This window comes from Pseudorca crassidens, chromosome 20 (genome assembly GCF_039906515.1).
Source record: "Pseudorca crassidens isolate mPseCra1 chromosome 20, mPseCra1.hap1, whole genome shotgun sequence".
In the NCBI taxonomy this organism is placed as follows: Eukaryota; Metazoa; Chordata; class Mammalia; order Artiodactyla; family Delphinidae; genus Pseudorca; species Pseudorca crassidens.
In genome coordinates, this window is record NC_090315.1 from 43,213,455 (window position 1) to 43,239,139 (window position 25,685).

The 25,685-nt window shown below is 44.0% G+C and overlaps 1 protein-coding gene across 3 annotated transcripts; it reads right to left on the bottom strand.

Moving 5' to 3' along the window:
- Positions 1–675: 675 nt before the first annotated feature.
- Positions 676–24,723, bottom strand: DYNC1LI2 (dynein cytoplasmic 1 light intermediate chain 2). 3 transcript variants are annotated; one of them, XM_067719936.1, is made up of 13 exons: positions 24,566–24,723; positions 24,361–24,434; positions 22,230–22,346; positions 18,156–18,386; positions 12,492–12,661; positions 11,681–11,774; positions 10,330–10,465; positions 8,066–8,177; positions 7,357–7,416; positions 6,558–6,599; positions 6,036–6,153; positions 5,093–5,209; positions 676–3,643 (listed from the first exon to the last, which is right to left on the bottom strand). In XM_067719936.1, the coding sequence occupies exons 1-13, from the start codon at positions 24,670–24,672 to the stop codon at positions 3,543–3,545; spliced, it is 1,479 nt and encodes a 492-aa protein (XP_067576037.1). In that variant the 5' UTR covers positions 24,673–24,723; the 3' UTR covers positions 676–3,542. The 3 variants fall into 3 exon arrangements, with proteins under 3 accessions (XP_067576037.1, XP_067576039.1, XP_067576038.1); XM_067719938.1 differs by lacking the exon at positions 18,156–18,386; XM_067719937.1 differs by lacking the exon at positions 5,093–5,209.
- Between the last annotated feature and the right edge of the window lie 962 nt (positions 24,724–25,685).

A 25,685-nucleotide genomic window follows, 5' to 3' on the forward strand; every position in this document is an offset into this window, starting at 1 on the left:
ACTCAGGGGGAAAAAGTATACGTGTGTGTATTGAGACAGATATAGGGAAGGAGGGAGGGAGGAAGAGAGGGACAGAGAAAGCAAATATGGCAAAAAGTTAGTAACTGGTGAATCTATGTAAAAGAACATGGGTATTCAATATATCCTCTTCCAACTTTTCTGTAGGTTTACAATTTTTCAAAATAAAAAGTTGGGGAGAAAAGCTGTGTAATAAATCAGCTTTAAGGAACAGAAAATTCAACATGCTTAAAGTGTAATAATCAGAAACACAATTCATCTCTAATATAAAGTGTCCGATTTTCTTAAACATACTTTACTGTTGCCCATTTCAGCAGGTGAGAAGCATTATGGTACAGCTGCTCTGAAATTCCTCTATGAATCCTCAAGGCTTCTAAATTAGTTAAGTGAAAATTTCTTACCCAATTCAGATAATCAAAAACTTATCTAATAGACAAGAAAATATGTTGGACAACTCACACCCCTTGCACTTTACTTACAGCCTGGAACTCCACATATATCAAAATATGGTTTTAGAATATTCTTTAACAGAATTTCTGATAATTTCAAATGAGAGAGGTATACATTTTTAGCTACATGGTAGATACCTTATATGACTAGCAGACAATTCAGTGTATCTCCAGTGGGATGATTTATCATAAAGAAAGTCACCAAAAATTGTAAGCAGTCTGGATTCGTGTTTATTGAAGCCAGTAATTAGAGACATCTTCTTTTCCAGCACTAGAAAGCAAGGTTCCACATGACTGCATACTGCATCTGGACAGAGCCACACCCCTGGACTAAGGCTGGTGGGGGAATAATCTGCAGTCCTAATTTTAAGTTAAAAACACCAATAAACCTAGTATAGAGACAACAGTGAACTTTCACATACAGCATCAACATTGTTAAGGTCATGATGTACAGAGCAGTCACTTTCAACTTTGTTAAACTAATAAAACACATCTTCAGTTTAAATACTGGTTTAAAAATGCCAATCCAAAAAAAAAAAGTGCAAACAAAATTAAATAATTCTAGCAGCATACCCGTTGCATTTTTAGGAAAGACCAATTCATGGCCTTTATCGTGGCCTTATCTTCAAGGTTGGGCTTATTTCTTTGATTTTTCCATTTTAAAGACAAACAGCAGATGTAACCACTACAATGTACATAAATAGTCATAAAATTATCTTTAACAGTCTACCATACAAGTGTATTCTGCAAATGAAATGAATTTTACTTTAAAAAGTAAAGGCTGTTTATTGTTTGGCCTTTGGTTCCAATGCATGAAAATCCCAAAATAACAAAAAATATGCTCCCTCCTCCCACCCCCCCTAAAAAGAACCCTGCAGCTCCCCAAAGTTGGTAGACTTTGGCAACCACTGAGCACATGACACTATACATCAGTTTCTTCTGATCCTAGGAGTATCCACTTGTTATGAGAAACTAAAGTGATCTCCAAGAAACCTTCCTTCACAAGACAGGTGTCTTAGCATTTCTTCGGTTTTAGTACATTTTATATTGACACAAAAAGTGCTTATCAGTTTAAATGATAAAAAATAAACAAAAAGTAAAGTTTTGCATTAAAATTTAAAATCACACTGTATCCCTCTTAGGCATGTGCCGTTCGAAGAATTCTTTCTTATTTCTGAGGTCACTCATTTTGTGCTCCCTGCCCCTGCCAGCTGCTATGGAGGGATTAAGTGACTCCATCATTCGTGTGGCCACAAGCTGTTTGGCATCTATTGGTCATTACACCACAACCATCATTCCAAGTCAGTTTACTGTCATTACCTGGAAAATCTGGTAACTGGAAGCCAGAATACATTAAAAAAAAAAAAAAAAACTGAATTAAAAAGGGGGGGAAAAAGTGTATTTTCAACAATAAGACTGGCACAAGAAACACATTTTTATGTTTGTCAGAAAGGCAAGTAAATACTCAGCTTTCTCCTTAACAGTGTTCAGACCTTTACAGAAAAGCAACTCAAGACAGTCTTAGAGTCTTGTTATATAACATACGATATTAAGTTATGTCCAGTATGGTTAGTGGTCAGTCAAATCTGGTATGTAAAAGTAATGACATTAGGGAAGTTATGCTTAGACACAGTACAACAAACATTCATATAAAAAAAGTAAATTCCACATAAGTGAACTGTAGTTTTTCCCTTGATTTGACAACAAACGTTTTATATATTAAATTAATGGTAGTGTTTGCATTTTAATGTTCTGTGTCATGTATAAAATTAAAAGTGCCATTTTAAATCCATAGAAGTCACTTCCAGGATGATGGTGTGGCATGACAATGTGCATGAATTTGCCCTAAATGGAGACACTTGAAACACTTATTTCCATAAGAAAAAAATGCTACAGTTTATGAAAAACATAAAACAAGAGAAATTTCCATTTTCAATATAAAACATTCACACTTATTTGTCCATCTGATAGCACTGATGAGACCAGGGAGCTAGGACAAAACCCTTTTGCATCAAAGGAACTCCACGAAGGTTTCCAATGACCATAAGGCAGGGACTGGTGTAAGCCAATTAACTGGAGTGTATTTACATTGAAAACCTCCTTCAAACTTTCTGTAGCACACTGCATTATGGTAAAATGAGAGGTTGGTCACCCATTCTCTACTAGTAGGCCAGCCTGTGGTAGTTAAAAAAAAAATTTTTTTTAAAAACAAAGCAGAAGCTATTTAGAAAACACAATTCAAAGTAAACTAAATTTGTAACTGCTGACTTTAAACATACCCCACAGTGACTGCCCCACGACACACACGCGTGGAGCCCAACACCTCCCACAAGGACATGGCCTGGGCTAAGCACGTGAGTCCTGGGCAGCTGCCATCTTCCCCACCCCATACCGGCTCCACCTGACTCAGGCATCCCCACACTTAACACATCTTTCATAAGTTAAAGATGCATTCAGAACAAGTCCAATTCCCATTTTGCTTAGTGTTTAGTTTGGAAATGCTTCTGATTTTAAGTCTTAAAAATGATTATTCGACTTCTACTGAACACACAGTATTTACTAACACTGCTCATCTCCTCCTCCTCCACTTCCTGCAACATTCAGCTTCCCTACCAACACTTCTCTCATTCCTCCTTTCAGTCTTTCTCTTTCCTGGACTTTCTGCTACTTAATCTGCTTCCCAAGAACAAGTGAATCTGTTAACATGCAACTGGTCAGACTAGCCACCATCTGATCAATGACTTCCTGGTCTCATTGGCTCCACCCTGAAAGTAAGTGGGCCCTCTTTCTCTCCATCTACCTTCCCCTCCCCAAGAAGCCCAGCTGCACTTGCTGCCCATGAGAGAGCCACATGCCTGAGAGTCCAAGGGTTATCCTTCACAAAGGGGTCTGACACATAACCTTCCTAAAGGTGCATTTCACACTCGGACAAGCCAATGAAGTATTTTTTTTTTTTTAAGTTCATCTCCCCTGCCCCAAAAAACTGATAGCATGTGCCATATCAGAAAAATCCTGGTCTTAGAGCAGATCAATATAGTTATTTGGTCATTTTACATATGCACTTTTTAAGGAGGATCAGGCTTCATTTTCTGTTGAAGAGTTTGTTACCATGGAGTCTGGTTTTCGAGTCATTCTATCCAGTTCTTCCTGAACATTTGTCAACACAGTCTTTTGTCCTTTAAAGAAAAAAAAAAAAGCAGCAGTGATGAGAGAAGAAAAAAAAATTTTTTTTAAGTAACATTTAAAATTATACAGATTTCAAAAAAAACCTATACAGATTTCTATAATCATTTTTGGTGATAATAACTCCAATAAGAATGAGGAAAGTCTTTTTTCATTGCAATGATTATAAGGAGACAGACTCTAATTCAGCCCTTCTTAATTCCAAATGCCACAGGTCTGGGCTCCCCAACTACATTACTGCCCCCTGCCTGGGGATGCCTTTGTGCCAAACACAAAGGCCTTTCTGAAAACCCTCTCACCCCTATGCTCTCTCATCACCATCTTCCTAGAGGTGGTATTTGAGTTTCTGGCATGCAGCAAACGACTTTCTGTACCTCAGACAGAACAGGTGTTTATGTTTTGTTACTAATTACAACTGATTCACATGGATATCCTGGAACACCATATTTCAATAAGAATATAAGACTAAGGTTGGCCATTTCGATACAGCACAAAGTTGGTGCACATACTTTTTGTTGTTGAACATTAACTGGGGCCTAGAAGTGACCCCTATTTCCTCCCAGGGAATACCAGTTTATAGCCTGGGCCAACAGATCAGACAGATTCTGAGTCTTCAAGAACTCCAGAGCACCTGAAAGCACAGGCTGACCTGACGATGGAGTGATTTCTTGAGGGTTTCCTTTGATTGGAAAACATCAATTAAGGAAAATACTCTATTAATATTACTTATAGCCAATGGAAAATTAAAACCCTTTGGAAATGGCCTCAAGCTTTCTGGGAAAATTTGTAATTCCCAAGGAACCTGTTTCTTTTGTTTCAGAGACCAAAAAGACACAGACTTGCCCTATGTGCCCACATGGAAGAACAGATGGGTGGGCTGTCACAGAGATGTCTATGTGTGACAAGGGTGGGGAGCTTCATGGAGGAGAAAATGACGACCCTCCAGTGAGACAGTGAGGGTTCACAGGCAGCTGACGGCAAGACTGGAGGCAGTAGAGTGAGCAAAATCCTTGTAGAGCAACGCAGAATATTAAAGACTAAATAAAATGTCAATGGTACACTCTAGACCATGACTTCCAATGGACAGAACTTCTACACCTGGCCCATGTACTGGGCTGACCAAAAAGTTCGTTATGTAAGATGTTACAGAAAAACCCGAACGAACTTTTTGGCCAGCCCAATATTTAGGATCTACCTCAACTCAGCCAACAGTCAGTTCTTGAGAACCTGAATATACATAAATCCCACCTTAAATGTACCAAGAAACATGCATGGTAATAAGGTAATCCTACTGTAAAGTATACTGCTCAGTGTAAGGTGGTAATCTGTTCAGAACATCAAGGGGTCCGCAGGTCAGTGAAAGCAGACACTCCTGTCCACCACCCCACCTTCCAGCACTCCTTGATCACAAGGGTCCTAAGTCTTTGGGGGCCCTTCAGTACCTGACTTCTTGGCTGTGCCCTGCACCCCACCAGCACCAGGACTTCCAGGAGAGCCTGTTTTTTTACTCAACAGACTATTGAAGAAGCTGGCCAACACCCCTTCACTTGCTGCATTATCTAAGGAAACATTAAGAAAAAAAGCGTCACACAAACTGAATGACCCAATTAAACAGCAACAAACTATTTTTCAGCTTGGAATTATCCATTTGTGGTTATGATCTTCCTGGGATACTGAGCAGATTCATTCACTATGATGCCTTATACATTGCCACTGCTAAGGCTGATTATGTGTTAGCATAATTAATAAGTGGAAACCTGTTTAGATTTCCCACCTGTTCAGAGGCATAATAGATAACCTGTGCTCCATATCATCTCCCTGTCCATGAGGCAGTGTTTTTCAAAGTTTTATAAGCCCGTAACGTTCCAAAGCTGCTGTGAAAAGTTCTCATTCAGAATAGAAGACAGTCATCGAACATGCAAGAACTAAATATAATTTGAGGGTTTTACTGCAGCCAACATCTTGGGGTGTTATTAAGTCACTGGGGTAAGGGCTACTTAAACTAGTAAGTAACTGAGCTTGACAAAACAAGTGACAATTCATAAATGGTAATAATATAAACCTAATAAGCAACAAAACCGAGAACTCAAAATATACATTTTAAAGTGACTTCTTATGCTGTATTCTTCTCTGAATATAGAGGCCTAACCAAGGTCTTAAACAAAGCCAGGTGCAAGGGCCACCAATTCCAACAAAGGAAGAGGCCTTGGTCTCTGCCAACCATGAACTCCCTCTCTCAGAGAGAGGAAGTGGGAAGCAGCCCTTCTTGGGAAAGAAAACAGCTCAGCTGCCTTGAGTCTCCACCTTCCAAACCCAGCTACTCAGCCCCTAAAGTAGGAACGAGGCCTAGGACTAAACCACTCTCCAAAGAGACAGGATACATACTTTTGATGTTTGGGTCCGGCTTCTTTACTGATGTGCCTGGGGAGGCACTAGGCACGCTGGCTGGCCCTCCCCGGCCCTGGGTTCTTGGAGAGCCAGAGGGTCCTCTTGCAGGGGATTCCTAAGTCCAAAACCAGCCCAAGTCACACACAGGCATAAAAATAACAGAAGGTACATATTCCAAAAATGAAGACATGCTTCTGCAGGGTATTTTTCACAGTCTAGGGAGAAGGGTGGCAGGAATGGGAGTTTGTGCCCAGCTCAGTCCCTTTTTTAGATCCCAATTTCTCCTGAGAGAAGAGATACCAAGATAACAAAACCCGTTCACTCTAATTCCCAGAGCTGTATTCCTTCATTAGACATTTTCTGAGTTCCTACCATGTTCCTGGCCCTGGGCTTTTAGAGGGACCAAATTCCCTCCGAATATACAAAAGCTCACACAAATGTAAGCTCTCACAAATAATGGTATAAAGTTTGAAGACATGACATTGGGTCTTGACCCTCTGTTTAGTTTAAGGTACTCACGGAGGCTCTCGTGGGTGTGGCTGGCTGCTTGGCAAGGAGTGACTGCAAAGAGAGGGACACACCGATCATTAACCAAGGCCTGCAGAGTGTACTGAAGGTCCGGAGAAACACTTCCAAGTATTCCACTAGAGGGCACCATTAACAACAACCAAGTCAGAGGTTCTACACTATAAATGCAAAATATTTAAATTGAGCAATTTGGTATATGGTGAACAAAAAATATTCCCAGTAACCAGTTTTGAAACTAAAGAAGCAATGAGAGCACAAAAGGAAAAGTTGGTAAAAAAAAAAAAAACATCAACACCCCCTGCTGACCTGCCTGCATCATCAGGCAAACCCGTGATGTGTCTAACACCACTCTCAGTGAAACAGAAAGGTGGGACTGGGTCTGCATTCTGAACTGTCAGCTTGGGTTTACTCTCCTCACCTACATAATGTGTATATCAGCTCACCTGCCTTCACACACAGGGCTCTGTGGGACTATGTGAACTAACGGAAATGAGGTCAGGGCGTCTGGTAAACCGTCAACATGGGAAATACTACGCCAGAAAATCTACATTTGCAGACAGAGCAGGTACTTAATAAGATACTAAACCTATCACTGTAGGAGAATCTGCAAGGCAGGAAGGGGATCCCCTGAGGGGCCCCCTACCCTGTACCAATCCTAGAAATGGGAGAGAACAAGAACTGGTGGCAACCCCTTTGTCCCTGCAAGCTCTTTGTGATACCCCCACTTCATGCCAGGGAGCTGGTTTCATTCATGAGAAGGCCTCTGCTCTGGCCTCACTGGTCTTCTTACCTGTTGCTTCATTAGGAACACCTGCTCATCCTCCGCTGCCAACTCTTTGTCGTGGACCAGCTGTGAAGTGAAGTGACACACTCATTTGTGGTCATAGACCAAGAACACCCCCAACTACTTGTCAAAATTCATGCTGAAAGGAGAATCTTGTGCTCATGTCTCAACATGGGTTTGGGGAGTCCCTGCGGAGACTGCAGAGGTCAAGTCTTTCTAGCCTGGCAAAGACCCTGTTCCAAGACCAGCCTTGGCATATGGCCAAATGACATTTTTAAGTCTGGCAGGTTCTAAACAATACCTCCCAGATCCGGGTCTGCAGGTGATCACAGGAGCAAGTGGGATCTACTAACAGTAATCCAGAGGCAGCAGTGGCAGTCCATCACTCATGCTGTGCCACCCAGAGCCAATTACATAACACGATTTCATCTAAAGACTTTTTTTAAAAGGCCCTTGGATTATTTCTTTTTACCCCCCCAAATGGTTCAATGTGTAAGACTTGTTTCTTTATGTTTCTTTTCCCATGAAAAAAACCTACAACTATTTTTTTTTTTTTGGTGGTTGAGGGGGGAGGCCACGCTGCGCAGCTTGTGGGATCTTAGTTCCCTGACCAGGGATCGAACCCAGTCACTCGGCAGTGAAAGCGCAGAGTCCCAACCACTGAGCCGCTGGGGAATTCCCCACCTGCAACTCTTAAAGTGATTGATTTTGGTACCTTTCTCACAGGAGGTTTCACAATAAAGTCTTCATATGCATCTTCTGGCTTCACAGTTGTGAAATTTTCATGTAAAATAGCTATTTTCTTTTCATTGTCCCAGCCTGCAGGTCTAAAGGCAAAGACACAGAGACTGACTTGCTTTTTCTGGGACTGCCTTATGGAATACTCAGCACACCGGGTTAGAGAGGACTCCTGGCTGAGATCCTTTCCCACAAGTTCTGGTCTGCAGTTGCTGGGCCGGCTTGTAGCTTTTGGCAGACAAGCCAATATTCACTGCAAGTGTAGTCCATCAGCTCAACCTCACAGGTCCTGCTCCATACTGAGTTCATGAGGCCCAAGGTCTAAGGAGCCAGAGCGAGATCTTACTGACTATACATGCTGACCCACAGGAAGTGTTCAGAGCTTTTCCACAACTCTGTTGAGAAGAACAAGGACACAATGGGGCCCTTTTCTGACAGAGTGGAGAATACAGAGCAACACATAGGATAGAGCTCAGGATAGGGCTGTTTCTCTGGGCTTTGGTATGAAGACACCCCTGTGAGCTGTTTCTCTGAGAACTCTTCTGACAGCAGTTTTCTTATGGATTGGTTAATTTTACTGATGTGTGAATATGTACCCTGGAGCCAAGGGGAGTAGCAGGACCTGCACTATCCTGGGCCTCAAACCAGAGGGACACAAGTTCTTGAGGATCCTATGTGGGAGCTGCCCAGCTTGACATCGCAGGGCAGGATGGCACCCAGGTTCCATTAAGCTAAGCTGCAGCCTAGGATAAGGAACAATTGTAAAATGCCCTATATGACATACTTTTATCTAGAAGCTCTAAAAGATGGCAACTGATTGTTCCCACAGGCTTCTCATTCTCCATCCAACTCCTGCTCCACAGCTCTAGAACCAAGAAGGTGCTTAGCCAGGGCTCTCCACCCCAATGGCTCCGACGACTTCACTGGCTCCCCAACAGGCAACTACCAACAGGACCAAAGGTGCAAAGGGACAGAGCATGACCAAGATACTGCCATGACCTGTGTCACCTTCAGAAGCTCTGAGCTTCTTCTCCACTCCAGACCAGCCCTGAACACATCCAGTCTCCCTGATCCTCCCTCTCCTCAGGATCACAAGTGATTTGGGTACTGACTGACTCCAAAAGCATACCACTCACTGAGAGCTTGTGGCTTTGGTGCTGGCCTGACTGCTCTAGACAACAATTCTCTAAAATCAGTCTAAGTCTCTTGTCTGCTGTCTGGGAAGAGCCCAAGTGAGGCTCTCCCTAAATGTTGAGGAGGCAGCCTATTCGGTCCCGAGAGCTCTCAGCTTTCACACCTTCAGTCTTCTCCCAGACTCTCCCACCCTTCCACTCCTTCTGGCCTGCCTGGGACGCACCACTCACCCTCCCAGCATTACTCCTCTGCTCTCCCTGCCACATTGTCTCTACTACCCCAGTACTGCCCTACCCCTCCTCGGCTGTGTGTGTCCATTAAAGTGCCATGTGCAGGGACCACATCTCATTCATTTCTGCCCTCAGCATAGAACCTGGTCGCCGAGGAAGTGCTCAGTATTTGTTGAACGAACTGTAATTCTTTCTTAAGAGGATATCTAAGCCTAAAAGCATGATACTAGCACAAGTCCTCTCAGGGACCACACCTTCAACATTTACTTATGCATGAACAACACCCACCATTCTCCACTGAGAGAATGACACAAATTAGGACTAACAGGTATCCAAGTCTCTGCCCAGGACAATCAGCCCCAGTGGCTCCTCAAATGTGAAACACCAGAAACACAACAGGCGTTCAGTACAGCCAAAGCCCAAGCTGATGGGATGCGAAGGAGGGCGTAGGCAGTCATCCCTGCCAATGGATGCCAATAAACCAGATGCTTCAACGGAAAACGTTCAGAATCCTCAAAGCACCAATTCCCTATACTGCAACTCCCTCACTCAGCCGGTATTCTACCAGAGTTGACAGTAAGTGGCAAAAATGTTTTAGCAACTTGCTCTCAATGAAGAAAGGCAGCACCCCTAACCTCACTCCACCCAGTTCCCCCAGACTGGAAGCAGAATGGCAACTAATCTGGAAAAGAGCAGAGATGGAAAGGTGGGTGTATATATCCCCCGTGAGGTCCAACTCCAAGCACTTTGCCCCAAGGTAGTATAAAGCTGGCTGTATAAGAGAGAGACAGAGCCATCTTACTTGGAAGGACAGAATGTAAAGAGCAAATGTACCAGGAAGAGAAGCGTTTGAAAGCATCACCTATAAAGAACTCACATAAAAACTGCTTCCTTTTCCACAACTAAGGCAGGCGTGGTAAAGTGGAAACCATATGTTTTATGAACTATGTACTTATACAACAAGTCGAGGTTTTTCTCTTCCTTCACTGATGTGTAAATCAAGGCCGCTCCATCTAATCAATCTGCTTAAGGAAAACCAATTCACTGCAAGAGGAGACAAAAGCAAATACATACAAGCACAATCCTCAAAGTACTAGTCACAGGATACTCAGTTTTTGATCAACACACAATTAATAGAAAGTGTTAAAATGTTAAGAACTAAAAAGGTAATAGTAGCAGAAGAAGCAGGTCAAAAGCATAAAGCATGTTGATGATAGCGGGCCACGTAGTTCATTTCTGAACATGTAAACTGTTGTCTTCTGACCCATCAGGTTGCGTCCCAGTCAACTTAATGGTTCTGAGGGTAGCCCAGGAAAACCCTCAGCATATCCAGGGTACACAGATTCTTTCCTAGACAGATGCCCACCTGTGATCAAGTTGGTCATTAAGCATACAAGAGTTGGGTACCTACATGTTATTGGCACCCTCCACTGAGCTGGACAAGCTTAAGAGCCCAAAGGAAGTAGTGGAGGCCACCCTTACCCTCCCCCGCCCAGGATGTGGGATGATGGCACCAACTGCTATTGGATTTTTACAGAAACAAGACTCAAAAGTCTGCTGACACAGCACCTCTCTCACGGACAGCACAAAACATAAACATAAAGGAAACCCTGTAGCAGCCAAAACACTATCATGTTGGATAATTAACCTCTTCTATAAAAAAAGCAAAGTTTAAAAATATTTCCAAGATATGATAAAAATAATTTGCAATAAAAGTATCACATATCAGCTTTCTTCTTAATACAAAAGCCTATCAAATGTACACCAATAAAAATAAAAAGTAATCAAAAATAGGCAAAAATTATTAAGTCTCAAATTCCAACACAGTAAACTTTTAGAAAGTAAAATGATGTATACCACGGGTTCCCAACCCCGGGTCCACAGACCAGTATTGGTCCTCAGCCTGTTAGGAACCGGGCCACAAAGCAGGAGGTGAGTGGTGGGCAAGTGAGTGAAGTTTCATCTGCCGCTCCCCATCGCTCGCATTACTGCCTGAACCCTCCCCTGCCCCCCATGGTCTGTGGAAAAACTGTCTTCCACGAAACCGGTCTCTGGTGCCCAAAAGGTTGGGGGCCGCTGATGTACACAATTTCACCCTGGCAAAAAACTATTCTGGATTCAGGAAGTACTTTATCTCTTTGAAGATGCCCCATCTGGAGGAAGCCTGGATTAGCACACACAGAAGGGAGCCTGTGCCCCTGGGCCCCAACACAGCGCCCCAAGGATACACTGGAGGCAGAACCTCCGTAGGTGTGACTGGATGAAGTCAAAGTGCTCGTCCCTGTAATCATGCTCCTTCTCCAGGACACTCACCGCATCACACTGCAGGTAAGATAGAAAGAGAAAGGAGTCATCTTTTTGCCTCTCTGCCTGCTAAGGATGGGAACACTGTCTTTGTTAGTAATAAAGTATCATGGCTTCAAAGGCGGCGGCCATGGGACTTCCCTGGTGGTGCAATGGTTAAGACTCCGCGCTCCCAATGCAGGGGGCCCGGGTTCAATCTCTGGTCAGGGAAATAGATCGTACATTCATGCTGCAACTACGAGTTTGCATGCCACAACTAAGGAGCCCGCCAACCACAACTAAGATCCAGAGCAACCAAAATAAATAAATTAATTTAAAAAAAAAAAAAGGCGGCAGCCACAGCCCAAAGTCCAAGCATTAATTAAATAAATAGACAAGAGTGAAAAGCCACTGGAGATTCTTCTTTCATCCTGGGCCTCGGTTTCCACATCTATAAAGTAGGGATATGATAGCCCTGATCACCTCACAGTTTCTCTAAGCATCAAACAAGGTCACATCAAGAAACAGGCCCACTGGACATGGCTGTGCACTGCACACTCCACAGGGCTCCATTCTCACAGAATATGATGTGAATGGCACATGCTGCAGTTGGGCAACCTAGTGGCTCTGACTAGGATCAAAGAACTTTTGAAACCCCCCATTTTTTTGTTTGTTCTTTATTGGATTTTTTTTCTTAATGCATTTTATTTGCTGCACTGCCAAACCCAGCCAAGCGTACAATTCCCTGGCACACACCTTTGTGCACACCACCAACACTGGGATCCCCAGGTTATGAGTCAGCACGTTGTTACCAAGAGGCAGGGCAACATTTTCTTCATCAGGACCTGAGGTCAGAGTCCCTCTTCTCTGTGGGGAACCTTGACAACCTTCCTCAGGCTCAACATAGTCTTGAAAATCTTTCACAACTACAGGTGAAAAAGAAAAAGAAAATTACACACACACACACAATAAAAAATGCACATGCCAGCTTTAGAAAACTGAAGCAGGTAGTAATAAGCACAAAACATAAAGAGTTGTGACAAACTTCCTAACTGCATCTGACTTAACTGCAATATTAGGGATTTAGGGATGGTGATACAAAACCGCAATTCTGACATTTTCAGTCAGTCTGAGCAGTATAACTTCAGAGCAGTAAAGATATTCCCCCGGTCATCTTTAATTGTATCTAACTCTTAACAATTAAACAGGTTTTTAAAAACTCCTAAGGCTTCAATAGTTCCTACTATGAAAAACAAAACAAAACACTTTTTTTGGACCACGCTGCAAGGCTTGCAGGATCTTAGTCCCGCTACCAGGGATTGAACCCAGGCCATGGCAGTGAAAGAGCCAAGTCCTAATCACTGGACCTCCAGGGAATTCCCAACACTTTTCCTATATATTTTACATTTTCAAATATTAGGATAGTCGAACTGTGTTACTTCAACAGACGCGACCACTAGAATACGTTACAACTTATAAAACTCCTCAGAGTTCTCATCAGAACCACCTGAATTACCAAGAACATGCTGTTTCCATACAGCTGAGGTGCGTCCGTGCTAAAGAGCGAGGCTGGACTTACCAGCACCATCTGCATCTCATCATCCTCACTCTTGTGGACTCAGTTTCATCTTTAGGAGATCCTGAGTCACATGTGTCACGGACCTGTTCCTGCCTAACACAATAAGGGGTGAGTGATATAACATCTACTTCTTGGCACTATTTTGGCCATGGGTGCAACCCCACAGGAGGGCCTTCAAGCTGAGTGGTCCATGGTCTTGGTTAAGGCAAGTGAACACAAAGTCCACAGACCTGCACCTTTTCCTGGGTGCTTCAAGGTTATATGTCAGGCCAGAGAACAAGGACATGGTGATTAAAGCTACTTCGAGCCGGCAGCTCTACTCTTCTACACACAACATGACTAAAGGACCAAAAGGACTTTTACTCTCATCCACGACATGCTCACTGAGGAAAACACAGACAACTAGATTAAAGAGAATCTAGAGAAAAGTGCAGGTACTCTTCTTCAACCACAGAACAGGTTTCGAATATTTTAAAACAGTGAGTCCTCATTTACAAAGACTTTAGGTTATTGTTATATAAGCTTCTGGAATTATCTGGGAGCACAATATCTTTCATATAATACTGGGAAAAAACCACTGCCTAAACCCTAAAGCACAGATATAACATTTCATCTCTACAACTTCTCTTTAATTAAGCTCATTCATATAATTTCATTGCCAATATAAATAATCTACTCATGGGACTTCCCTGGAAGTCCAGTGGTTAAGACTCCATGCTTCCAATGCAGGGGGCGCAGGTTCAATCCCTGGTCAGGGAACTAGGATCCTGCATGCCGCGTGGCCAAAAACAAAAAAAAACGCACAAAAACAATCTACTCAAGAGATTTTTTTTTTTTAACCATCAGTGCAGTTTATTTCTTCAGATTCAATAAATGAATACTCAAGAGATCTTTACTGCATTGCACTTTGGACAAAAACAGAGAAGCATTTTCTGATGACTGTTGAAGGCTCTTAAGAAATCAAAGGCTCCCACATTTTCTCTCTCTCTTTTTTTTTTTAAATCTGCTTTACTTTAGCTTTATGGAGCCAAGATTGACACACAAGAAACTGCGCATGTTTAAAATGTAAATCTTATTTTTTTTTTCTTTCTGGCATGGCTCACGGCTTGCAGGATCTTAGTTCTCCGACAGGGATTGAATCCGGGCCACAGCAGTGAGAGCCTGGAATCCTAACCACTAGGCCACCAGGGGACTCCCTAAATTTGGTATTTTTGACATATGAATACACTCATGAGTCAGTACCACAATCAAGACAGTGCATTCGGGGGCTTCCCTGGTGGCGCAGTGGTTGAGAGTCCACCTGCCGATGCAGGGGACATGGGTTCGTGCCCCGGTCCGGGAAGATCCCACATGCCGCAGAGCGGCTGGGCCCATGAGCCATGGCCGCTGAGCCTGCGCGTCCGGAGCCTGTGCTCCGCAACGGGAGAGGCCACGACAGTGAGAGGCCCGCGTACCGCAAAAAAAAAAAAAAAAAGACAGTGCATTTATCTATCACCCCCAGAAGTTTCCTTGTACCTTTTGGTAATCTATCTTCCCCACCTGTCCTCAACACCATCCCTAACTCCAGGCAACCACTGATCTGCTTTTTTTTTCCAATACAGATTAGTTTGCATTTTCTAGAGTTATAAATGTAATTTATATGTATGTAATTAATTTACATATGTAATTACATTTAAAATATAAATATAATTGAGAATATGTACTCTTTTTAGTCTTCCCACATTTTCTCTTTAAAAGCATTTTAACAAATCTTCAAGTCAATGAAAAATACAATGGCTTAACTGTCTGGGTAATATCTATAATTGCCCAAGGTCACGTGAGGCACTCAACCGGGCTTCCAAGACAGTGAGCATGGCAGAGCCTGGAACAGGTTACAGGTAAGCTAAGTGACTGTGGGAAGGAAGGCAGGGATGGGGCAGCTCCAGCAGTCTGCTCCACGAACCTCCACTACCCAGCATGCTGTATAAACTCTGCTGTATTCTACACAGGCCATGATATGAAAATGGTTGGGAAACCCTGGGCTAGGCTATTCTCTGAAGGAATGACTGAATTATGGCTATCCAAAAACAGTAGGAAACGCACATGTGTTTTTAATAACTCAGCATTTTAGAAAATAAGCTGGAAGGCAGAGCAAATATTCATAACGGGGGTGGTGAAAAGGAATGATAAAAACATAGTGAGGACTGTGTAATTTGGATAATAAAATGTGCATTTCCCTTAGGGTACACACATACCACAGTATTAGCAGTTTCTCTCTAGGTGGTGGGATGGCCAGTATTTCACAGCAGGGGCCATCAGCCCACCAGGGGCTCCCCTTTAGCATCAGATGGGAGTGGCTATGGGAAGGAGACTGCAGAGTGCCGCCTCTTTCTCTTCTTTTCCCTCCTACCTCATTGATCACCCGTTAGTTCCACAGTTCTGAGAAGACCCAAGAGACTGCACCTAATCTTTTTCCTCTACTTGATAAGCAACTGAAACCCCAGACACAAAGCAGGAAAGACAAGACTAACCTACACACAAGCACCACCTTCTGGCAGCTTTAGGGGTTGCTCTGCCCTCCCCCTCAGACAAACCCTGCAGCCAAGCAGCTGCCACAGATTCAGGACCACTGAGGAACCTAATCCAGAAAGAGACTGGCTGGCCATGGAGCACTTTCCAAACTCAGCAGATTGGAGACTGGTGTTGGATCAGAAAGCAGGTTGGGTGACAGCCCTTTGCTCATTCAATACAATACCTAGAGTCCAATTAATCTGGAAAGTGGGAGTCCTCTAAGCAAGAGGATGGCCAACCACTTTATTAAAATGTAACCTAAAACTAGCACTAACAAAGGCACTCCTTCAACGGGTAACAGAAAGGCGTGAGTACCATTCCAAACACCTCAGAGGAAAAGTGGTGAACACACGAGAGGCTCTCAGAAGGTTAGCCAGAGCCATGAGGCACGGTTGTGGTTCCAGCAATCGCCAGCCGCCCTCCAGTGTCCTCTCCTCTTCCTCCTTACAACCAAACCGAGCACTGATACTTAGAACACACGGCCCCACAGACTACATTTCCTTAGGAAATGTCTCCTTAGGAAGACAGCAGGCACACACCCTTCAGCCCTTCTTTGCGTTTCCTCCATCCTGCTGCCTGCAACACAGATGTGAAGGCTGGAGCTCTGGTTGCCAAGAGGAAGAGAACCACACCCTAAAGATGACAAAGCAGTAAGTACAAAGGAGCCAGGGTCCTTGACTTGTCTTCCTCAAGATGCTTTCCAGGCCTGAACTGCCTCTGGATTTCATTCACAGGAGAGAGAAATAAAACCCAGTCTTGTTTAGGCCACTGTTATTTTGGGCTTGTGTCACAAAGCAGCTCAATCTAATCCTAAGCAACACAGACATCAATGACCAAGACCACAAAATAAATTCAGTGTGTCATGGGAGCACAAGCTCCCCAGGAGCGGGCACCTTGTCTGCTGTATGTATCCCCAATGCCTTGAACAGATCTGGCACCAGGCAGACAGTCTCCCTATTTGGGAAAGAAAAACATCCTTGGCTCAATCTCTTCCTTTTTTTGTTTTAACAAATCTTTACAAGGTTATAACTCTAGGAAAACAGGTTCAGAAACTGAAATCTCCTGTGCATTAACCCACTAGTCTGGGTACGATGGTAAATGCGTAGCGAAAGGAGAACAGCTCTTCAGGCTCTGAACTATTCTCAGAAGTTGTCTTTAGGGTCTCTATTTCAGGGGAAAAATAGGCTTTATCTAGAAAGGTCAGTGTTTGAGGACAGATGTGCTGAGCTGCATAACAATCACTGCAGCACACGTGGGTGTCCCAGGAAACACACATGCACACAGTAAACTAAAGAATTCTATGTTAAACTCCCTGTTTTAGCTAATGTAGTCAGGAGCAAGTGAAGTTATGACAGGAAGACACACAGCAAGAAATCTCATTTGAAAAGCACATCAAAATTTCTGAACCCTTCTGCCAGTACGTTTGAAGATCCTGTGTGCCATGCTCCAGAAGCCCTCATTAATTCACTAAAGGGAATGATGTCATCCCGTGGAAATAAGCCAGGCTAAGCCAAGACTGCCCTGGCCAAGACAGCACTGCTGATGCCACAGCTCCAGCCCCTGCCCCTCCCATTTCCCTGGCAAGTGAACAGAAGCTGATGTAACTGCACAGAAGCAACGAAAAGGAAAAACAAGCTTCTGAACCACATTAAGGAAAACAAAACAAAACAAAAAGAACTTCCTTTAAAGTTCTCTGTTCTCAAAAGGGCTTGGATGCCTTGAGTCTTAAAATATCCTTTCATTTTAATGAAAAAAAAAAGAATTTCTTATTTCTAACTGAAATCATATTTGCTGGATCCCCAAAGGAACTAAGGTAGGAACTCAAAGATTTATCTTTTGTGGGTCTTCCTTTAAACGTGTCAACAAGAGGGTCCATAGGACCTCAATGGAAATACAGGGAAATGGACTCAAGCTGCAGAGATCCCAGTAAATCTCTACACCCACTGATACTAACTCAGCAGACCACGAGTTAACAGAACAGCAAAAAGACTCACAGAACTGATCACATTTTGGGGGTGAAGGAAGAACCCTTATTATAAAAGAGAACCAATGAAAATAATAAGGAATACTGATTTACTTTCTTCAACTGTGACAGCTGAGATAAAGACTGCTTTGAAGACTTTCTGACTACTGAATCTACAAAAGCAAATCTGAAATAAATGGTGCAAACAAAACACAAACACTCTGTAAGGGAAGCTTTGCAGCCTCTTGACACTGTGAAAAGGAAGGTGGCTGGAACCATCCAAAAAGACGAGTGAATTTTCCAATTAAGAAAATCCTGTTTTACTTACACTTCCGTTCCAGCTCCCTCATTTCTTCTGGTGGAATTTTCATTTTATCAATGTGCTCACGTAAAACACTAGCCCATTTCTGTAGAGATTCCATCATAGTCCAAGGCCTAGACATGTCTGCAACAAAAATCACCAGGGTCTCCGGCAAGAATTCAGCAGAAACTGCAAATTTCAGCAGACCTTTGTGATACAAGTCTCCATCCAGAATCCACACATTGCAGCGTGTGTGATCTAAGAAAAGAAGTGAAGCTAAGTTACTGACAATGACCATCAGCACAGCTCAAAGAGCCACATAAGGAAGAACTTAAAGGTGACAGCCACAGAATTCCACACAGAACAGAGACAGAAATCCTAACCAGAAAAGGGTCCAAGTGCTCAGTGGACAGCAACTCTTCATCAAGGTGCCTTGTGAACTGTTTAAACTATAAAATTTTTTAACAACCATAATATACTGTGTCCACATCCAAAAAGATTCCAGCAATGTCTGAGGAGTAAAGAGTGAAGGACATTTTATCTTTCAATAAGAATCAAAAGATACTAATAAAAGCTACAAATGTTCCCCGGACGACTGTGCCATAGTCTAAATAATCCATTCTTCTAAGATATCAGCAATCTGTGAGGCAGCAAGCTGTGCCGAAGAGCCTGTGGTTAAACAAGCTCTTCTTGTGTCAGTCACACTAAACAGTGTGCTCACATACCACAAAGGGTGCCAAAGAGACAGGACCTTTGTATTTAAATGCCAAGATAAACTCATTACTTATATAAACTGAGATATGAATTACGGGGTGCCTGATAATATTAAGGAATTACACTTATTTTTGATATGATAATATGATTATTTTTTTTAAATCCTAATCTTTTAGACATACATATGGAAGTAGTTACAGATAAAAAGATATAATGTCTGAAATTTGTTTTAATAATCAAATGTGGAGTGAAAAGAGAAGAGGGTGAGAATACAGCTGAAATAAAATTGACCTAGAACTTTTAACCTGAAGGCAGGTGACAGATATATTGGGGTTCATCAAAATGGTCTATGCTTTTATGTAGTTTTGTTTTCCACAGTAAAGTTAAAAACATATACAGACAAATGTGCAAGTGCTGACATTTAATGAAGCATGTGATTCTAAAATTATATCTGGAAGATCAAACTGTAGAAGATAGTTCTCCAAATTAATAATATACTTTTTAAAAAATTTTAGACATGTTTTTGAGAATTTTTTTTAATAAAAGCACCATGAGGGAGAAATCCTACTATCAAAAATATCATTTCATTAATTTCTTCCCCAATAAATTGCAACTTACCCTTTAAAAACCTGTCTTCTGTTAGCTACCTTTTTTTGGGTATAATCAATTCACTAACATGCTGTGAAAAATTTTATATTCATGACTTTATTTCAACAGTACAACAAAGGTATCTACATCTAGCTATACTTTCAACACTCTAATGCATTTCAGATAGCGGTTTTGATTTGGATTCTACGAATGCCTTCAAAAATACTGCACTGTTGGGACTTCCCTGTCGGTCCAGTGGTTAAGACTCTGTGCTCCCAACGCAGGGGACACGGGTTCGATCTCTCGTTGGGAAACTAAGCTCCCGCATGCTGAACGACGTGGCCAAAATACAAACAAACAAACAAACAAACTGTACCTGAAGTCTACAGATTTTAATGTCTGCCCCTCACCAGACACGGTTCTTTTTTTTAGCCTTTCTTCCCACTGCCCACTACATATAACTCACCCATGTGCATGGAATTACACATACCACATGTGGCATTAAATGGATGCCCCCAACCCTTAAGTCAGAGGTCCTTTGACATGCCATGTCCTACCACAAAACAAGGACAAGCCAGAACCTATTTTCTCTACCTGGGTGATTCCTTGCAAAATGTATATTTATAACCTAGTCACACCACACAATAAAAAATACTGGGGCTAAAAGATGTTTAATTAACCAAAAGTAAGGGCAACTCTTTCATCAAAGAGGAACTTGCAAGTAGGCAGCTTAAAAAAAATCCCATAAATGCAGAGATCTAAGTTTTTAAGGCAACCTTAAGGAATCTGAAATAAAAATTAACATGTATTTTAACTCAAAGGTAAGTGAATATAGTTACTTTGATCCTTGGCATGAAATATGTTTATGCCCCTTTGAAACAAGCAGCTATAGCAATGTCAGAGTATCTACACCATGTTTCATATACTTTCAAAAGGGTACTAGACCTACCACCTGTCTCAAGCACTCAGCTACACTTGACACATGCCACCTCTCATTCTGTCAACCTACAAACTGGTACCATTGCCCAATACTACAAATAAGGAAACTGAGGTGTAGAGTGGTTAAGTCAGTCACAACTAGTAACTACCGGAGTGGATTCTGAACCAGTTCTGCCTGGCTCCAAAGCCCAAGTTCTTTCCACAATAATCATCAAAGACAGGAAGCAAAACACTCAGACATATGAGGCCCCCTAGCCCAGCTCGGTGACCCCTGAGTCCCAACCCTACCTACACAAACTCCGGTGGGCCTAGGTGGGCACTGGAAAGCCTCTGCTCTCCTTACACAAGGAGAGCCCTTAACACCAGGTCTACCTCCTACCTTTCTTTCACATCCTTCAGAGAATGTTCAGTATGGCAAAGGAAGCCAGGGAAGAAGGAGCAGGAATAAAATCTTGGGGTTCTAAGGTGACTACTAAGTTAAGATTAAAGGGTTTTTCCCCTCTATTTAAATGATTCTTGGATCTCGAAGAATTAAGGTGCAAGGAAGGACCTGGGTTCAGCTTCTTCATTTTAGCAATAAGGAAATGGGGAACCAGAGGTGGTGGGGTTTGCCCCCTTATATAATCACCCCTACATCATGGTCCTTATTGTACAAATGGGTAAACGCAATTTTAAGAAAGTAATTTAATGAAGATATTTCATCCTTACACGGTAACTTTTCTACAAATAAAAAAATCTAGGCATTAATAATTATTTACTTTAGAGCCATCCAAGATCTAACACAAAGCCTAAAATTTTACAAAGGAGGTATTACTGACTAGTGGTAACCAAAAACCATTATTCCAATCCAACTCACAATCGTACTTATCACAATTTTAAATGATATCTAATCCTTATAATAGGGCTTACCACGCACTTTTTTTTTTTTTTTACCATGCACTTTTAACCATCCCAATTACCCAGAAGGTAGAAAACGATTATTATCCACATTCTAGACGTGAGAAATTAAGAGAACATTATTACCTCTGAGCCTCTATTCTCTCCACTGGGGGAAAAAACAAAACAAAACAAAACAAAAACACACAAGCAATCAGCATTTCTACACTGTCACAAAAAGACTCAAAACTCTCTTGTGAATATCTGTTAAGCTTTTATACTCTAAACCACATCAATTTCAGATTCTCCACTAAAACCAGGCAGAGTAACAATGGTGCCCAGATCAGTCTGCCAAGTGTTTCTCTCATAGAAAAGTCCAAAGCACTTAAAAACTTCTTGGTTTCTTAATAAATTTTATCTATCTATCTATCTATCTATGGCCATGCTGGGTCTTCGTTGCTGCACGCGGGCTTTCTCTACTTGTGGCGAGCAGGCGGCTGCTCTTCATTGCGGTGCACTGGCTTCTCATTGTGGTGGCTTCTCCTGTTGTAGAGCACGGGCTTTAGGCGCGCGGGCTTCAGTAGTTGTGGTGCACGGGCTTAGCTGCTCTGCGGCATGTGGGAGCTTACTGGACCAGGGCTCGAACCCGTGTCCCCTGCGTTGGCAGGTGGATTCTTAACCACTGAGCCACCAGGGAAGTCCAAAAACTTCTCAGTTTCTTACTTTCACGTGCATTTGAAACTTTACCCTCAGTCTCTCCTCTTAAGTAAGGGCTACCCAGAGCAGCAGGTAACAGGCCCATTCCCCATTTTGCTAACATACTCTGTAAAGAAAAATAGGTAAAGTCCTACAAAGAGATACACTTCATCTATTCCCCTGTGACTAATTCTCTTAGCCCTAAAGAGAAAATTGAGAATGCCTGGGCATGTTGCAGGAGTGGCAACCGAGGAGTCAGAGACTTGCATGGATCAATGCTTCACTCACCATCTCGGTCCTCGTCGTGGACACTGAGGTAGAGATACTCTAGGCCTCTTCCTTTTTTGCCATGCTCAGCTCCTTGAAGTTTAGTCATGAGGGTTGTTTTACCAGAACCATCTTCACCTATAAGTGATGCACGTAAGACAAAGCGTACCGCTTATTCTAGGCAAGGATGGGGAGTCTGGACATTCACACAAGGAACTTTCATGTAGAGCTTGCTATTGAGGTCTCACCTGTATTCATAAACAAAGTAGGACCTGCTGTAAGAGTGGTCAGGGTGGGGAGAGGTGATAAAGGTGGCAATTTCCAAGATCTAAAATGACAATCTACTGCAGTCATCCTTACCTCACAAGGAAAGGAAGAAGGCAGGCCCGCAGGCCCTACCTATAATTTATAAGACACGCATCTGGAAAAGTGAAAGTAAAAGGAGGGGCTAGTTTCTCACAAAATAAACTTTTACCATAAGGAAAGCAAGAAATCTTCAGAATATAATTAACCTTAAAACCTAGGGACTCTGAACTGAAAAAGTCTGATCCTGCCTCATAATCATAAAGAATGAAGCTGTTATTCACCTTTGATTTTAGTACATTTCTTTCATAAGCACCCTGAAGACTAGGAAGCTGATGAAAATAATTACAGACCTAAGCAAAACTCTTAAGCACTACCTTAGTAATGACCAAGCGCCTCCTCATCCCCCTCCACCCAGCTAACAACTCTCCCTCCCCCCAAAAGAAACCTTAAACATCAGCAAGAGCCACCACCAAAACACACTACTAAGCACCCCTGGGATTTAGTAATATGGAATTACAGAACATGAGAACTGAAAGGCATCCCACAGGTCCAAGTCCTCCTTTCCACCGCCAATGCCACGACCTTACTCAGGCCCTCCACATCCCATCTGGACACGGTGAGCACTCAGCCTGACTTCAGTACCTGCTCATTTTGAGCCACCTGCCACTCTGCTGCCAGCACCCCCTTTCTAAACACACATCTGGTGCCCTTGATCCCCCAATTCGTGATGACCTCTAAGGGTCTTCTGTTACCCGCTGCAGTGGTCATCAACTAAAGACCAGCCACTCACCCCAAAAACAGTGGGAAAACCACCCTCACAGTGATTCCCGTGAGAATCAGAGGATGGAGGTAAAATAAAAGGCCCTTGAGAATCGGGTGCCTTCAGGAAAAACCATCGACTCTTCAGCCTTCCACCATCTGCCTCGAACTTACCTCATCAGACACCTTCCACAAGGAGGCTGTGGTAACTTCCAACACCCCCGCCTCGCCTTGTCACCTCTGTATTCCTCCAAACACTAACCCTCTGGGCCCCTATACATTAACACCTACCCTTCAAAACACCTAACTCCAAACAGCAACAAGCCATATGATGTGCCCCAAATCATCTGTCTATACCCAACATGGTGTAGTGCAATCACCAACACATCTATCTGTGTCTCACTAAACTGACATTCTTGTGTAGTGTCTGAGGAATGTCTGTGCTGTCCCAGTGCCCAAACCGACAGTAAACGACCCACTCAACAAATGGGTCTGCTGTATAAATGAACCCAGCCAAACTCCCTTACTTGTATGAGGAAAGGAGACCAGAGACGCTGAGACACCTAACCCAGGTAACCCAGCAGTGAAGGCTAAAATAATGTAGGAAAAGTCCCTGGGGAGGACTCCAAGACCTGCTGTCCTTTGCAGCGCCCCTCCCACCGTGCACCGCTCATCAAGATAGAGAAATGGCTCCTGTGGCATCTCCCCACAGCCCGATGACCCCCAGTCACCTCGTTCGCCCGCCTCCTCCGCTAACTTCATCTACTCCCTCCCCTCTCTACGCCCGCAGTTCGGTGAACTTCGAGGCTATGAGCGCAGGAAGTCAGGGACATTTAAAGCAAAGCTGATGTGGCGGCCAAAAGACTATGGAATGTGCCGACGAGCCCTTGCCAGCATCCCTGGGCTCTCGAAAAGGGGCAACGTCCTGACCTCGGCCGTGGTGGACTTGGCCACTCTCAGGCTGTCCAGCCAGGGTCTCCAGGCTCTCCCGGGCAGGAGGCAGGGGAGAGGAAGGCTGGCACCAGTGAGAGGGCGCCCGCCTCGCCTACCCCAGCTCCCCGGGCAACGCCCCGCCACCGGCGCTCACCGAAAACCAGGATGTTCTTGCCGGACGGCAGCTTGGACCTGGCGCGGGTGGACACCTCGCTCAGGATCGAGGACCTGTGGGGACAATGGCACAGCGGTCGGCCCTGGGGCCAGCCTGAACCTGACTGGCCCGCGACGGCCCGTTAAGTCTGTCCGACGGTCCGGCCCGGCCCGGCCAGCCCAGCCCGGCCGCCTCGCGGTCTCACCATAGGCTCTGGCCCTCCTCCTCCTCAGTGGTCAGGTCGCCGGCGGCCGCCACCGCGGGCCCGTTAGGGCCCAGCAGCAGCTTCTTCTCCACCCCCACCGGCGCCATCTTGCCAACTGCAGCCACAAAGAGGGCCCTCCCCCGGGCCCGCCGAGGACCCGCGAGGACCCCGCCGGCCCGCCCGCGCCTGCCGCGCCCCCAGCCGCCCGCCCCGCAGGGTCCGCGCCGCCCGCCGCGCTCCGCCGGGCTTGCGATGTCCGCGGCTCCCGCAAGGTCTTGAGGCCAACGCGGTGGCGGGAGGTGGGCGGCGGTCAGGCGGCCGCCGGGGCAGCCCTGCTCGGGGAGGCGGCGGCGCGAGCGGGAGCCACCCGGGTGGAGGGCGCGCTAGCGGCCTCTGCCGGCCGAGGGGCGCAAAGACACCCATTCCCGGTCCTCCGTCAGCTGGCCGCTCCAGCTGCGCCGTCTTGGGCCGAGGCACCCGACGTACGGAAGCGAAAAGCTCAGGCCTTGGGATGAGATCAGTACAGGATATCTCACTAAATCTTGTCTAACTCTTTTACGGGTGAGGAACTTGAAGCTCATAAATCTTGAGAAACCTGACCAAGGATCCAGTGCTTTCTGGCTATCTTCTGATAGCATCCCGGTACTTCCAATTTTACCGATCTTAACCTGTTCTATCATGAACTTTGCTTAATCCTAATCGAACCACGAATTGAAAGACCGGCCTTAAACTAGACCCCCAAATCCTCACAAATATCCTGCTTTTCACCTCCTCCTTCCTTGACCCTATTAAGACCACGAGGTAGTGATCTTTACTGTAGTGAGTAATTCGCTTGATTTTACTTATAAACAGGTGTTTGGTTTTTCTTAATGATATTTTCTGGGAGCCAGCATTTGACACCAGAAATAGGAGGCTTTAATTTCCTTTCTTCAGGAAAAAAGAAAGAAAAAGAGAAAGGAAGGAAGGAAGGGAGGAAGGAAGGAAGGAAAAAAGAGATATGAAGGGGGAAGGGAGGGGAGAGAAGGGGAAGGAAGAGGGTATTGGAAGAAAAGGAAGGAAAAAATACATTTCACCTATCGAGTTTCACTTTAGGTCTGGCCGCTACCTGAGGGCTCTTGCT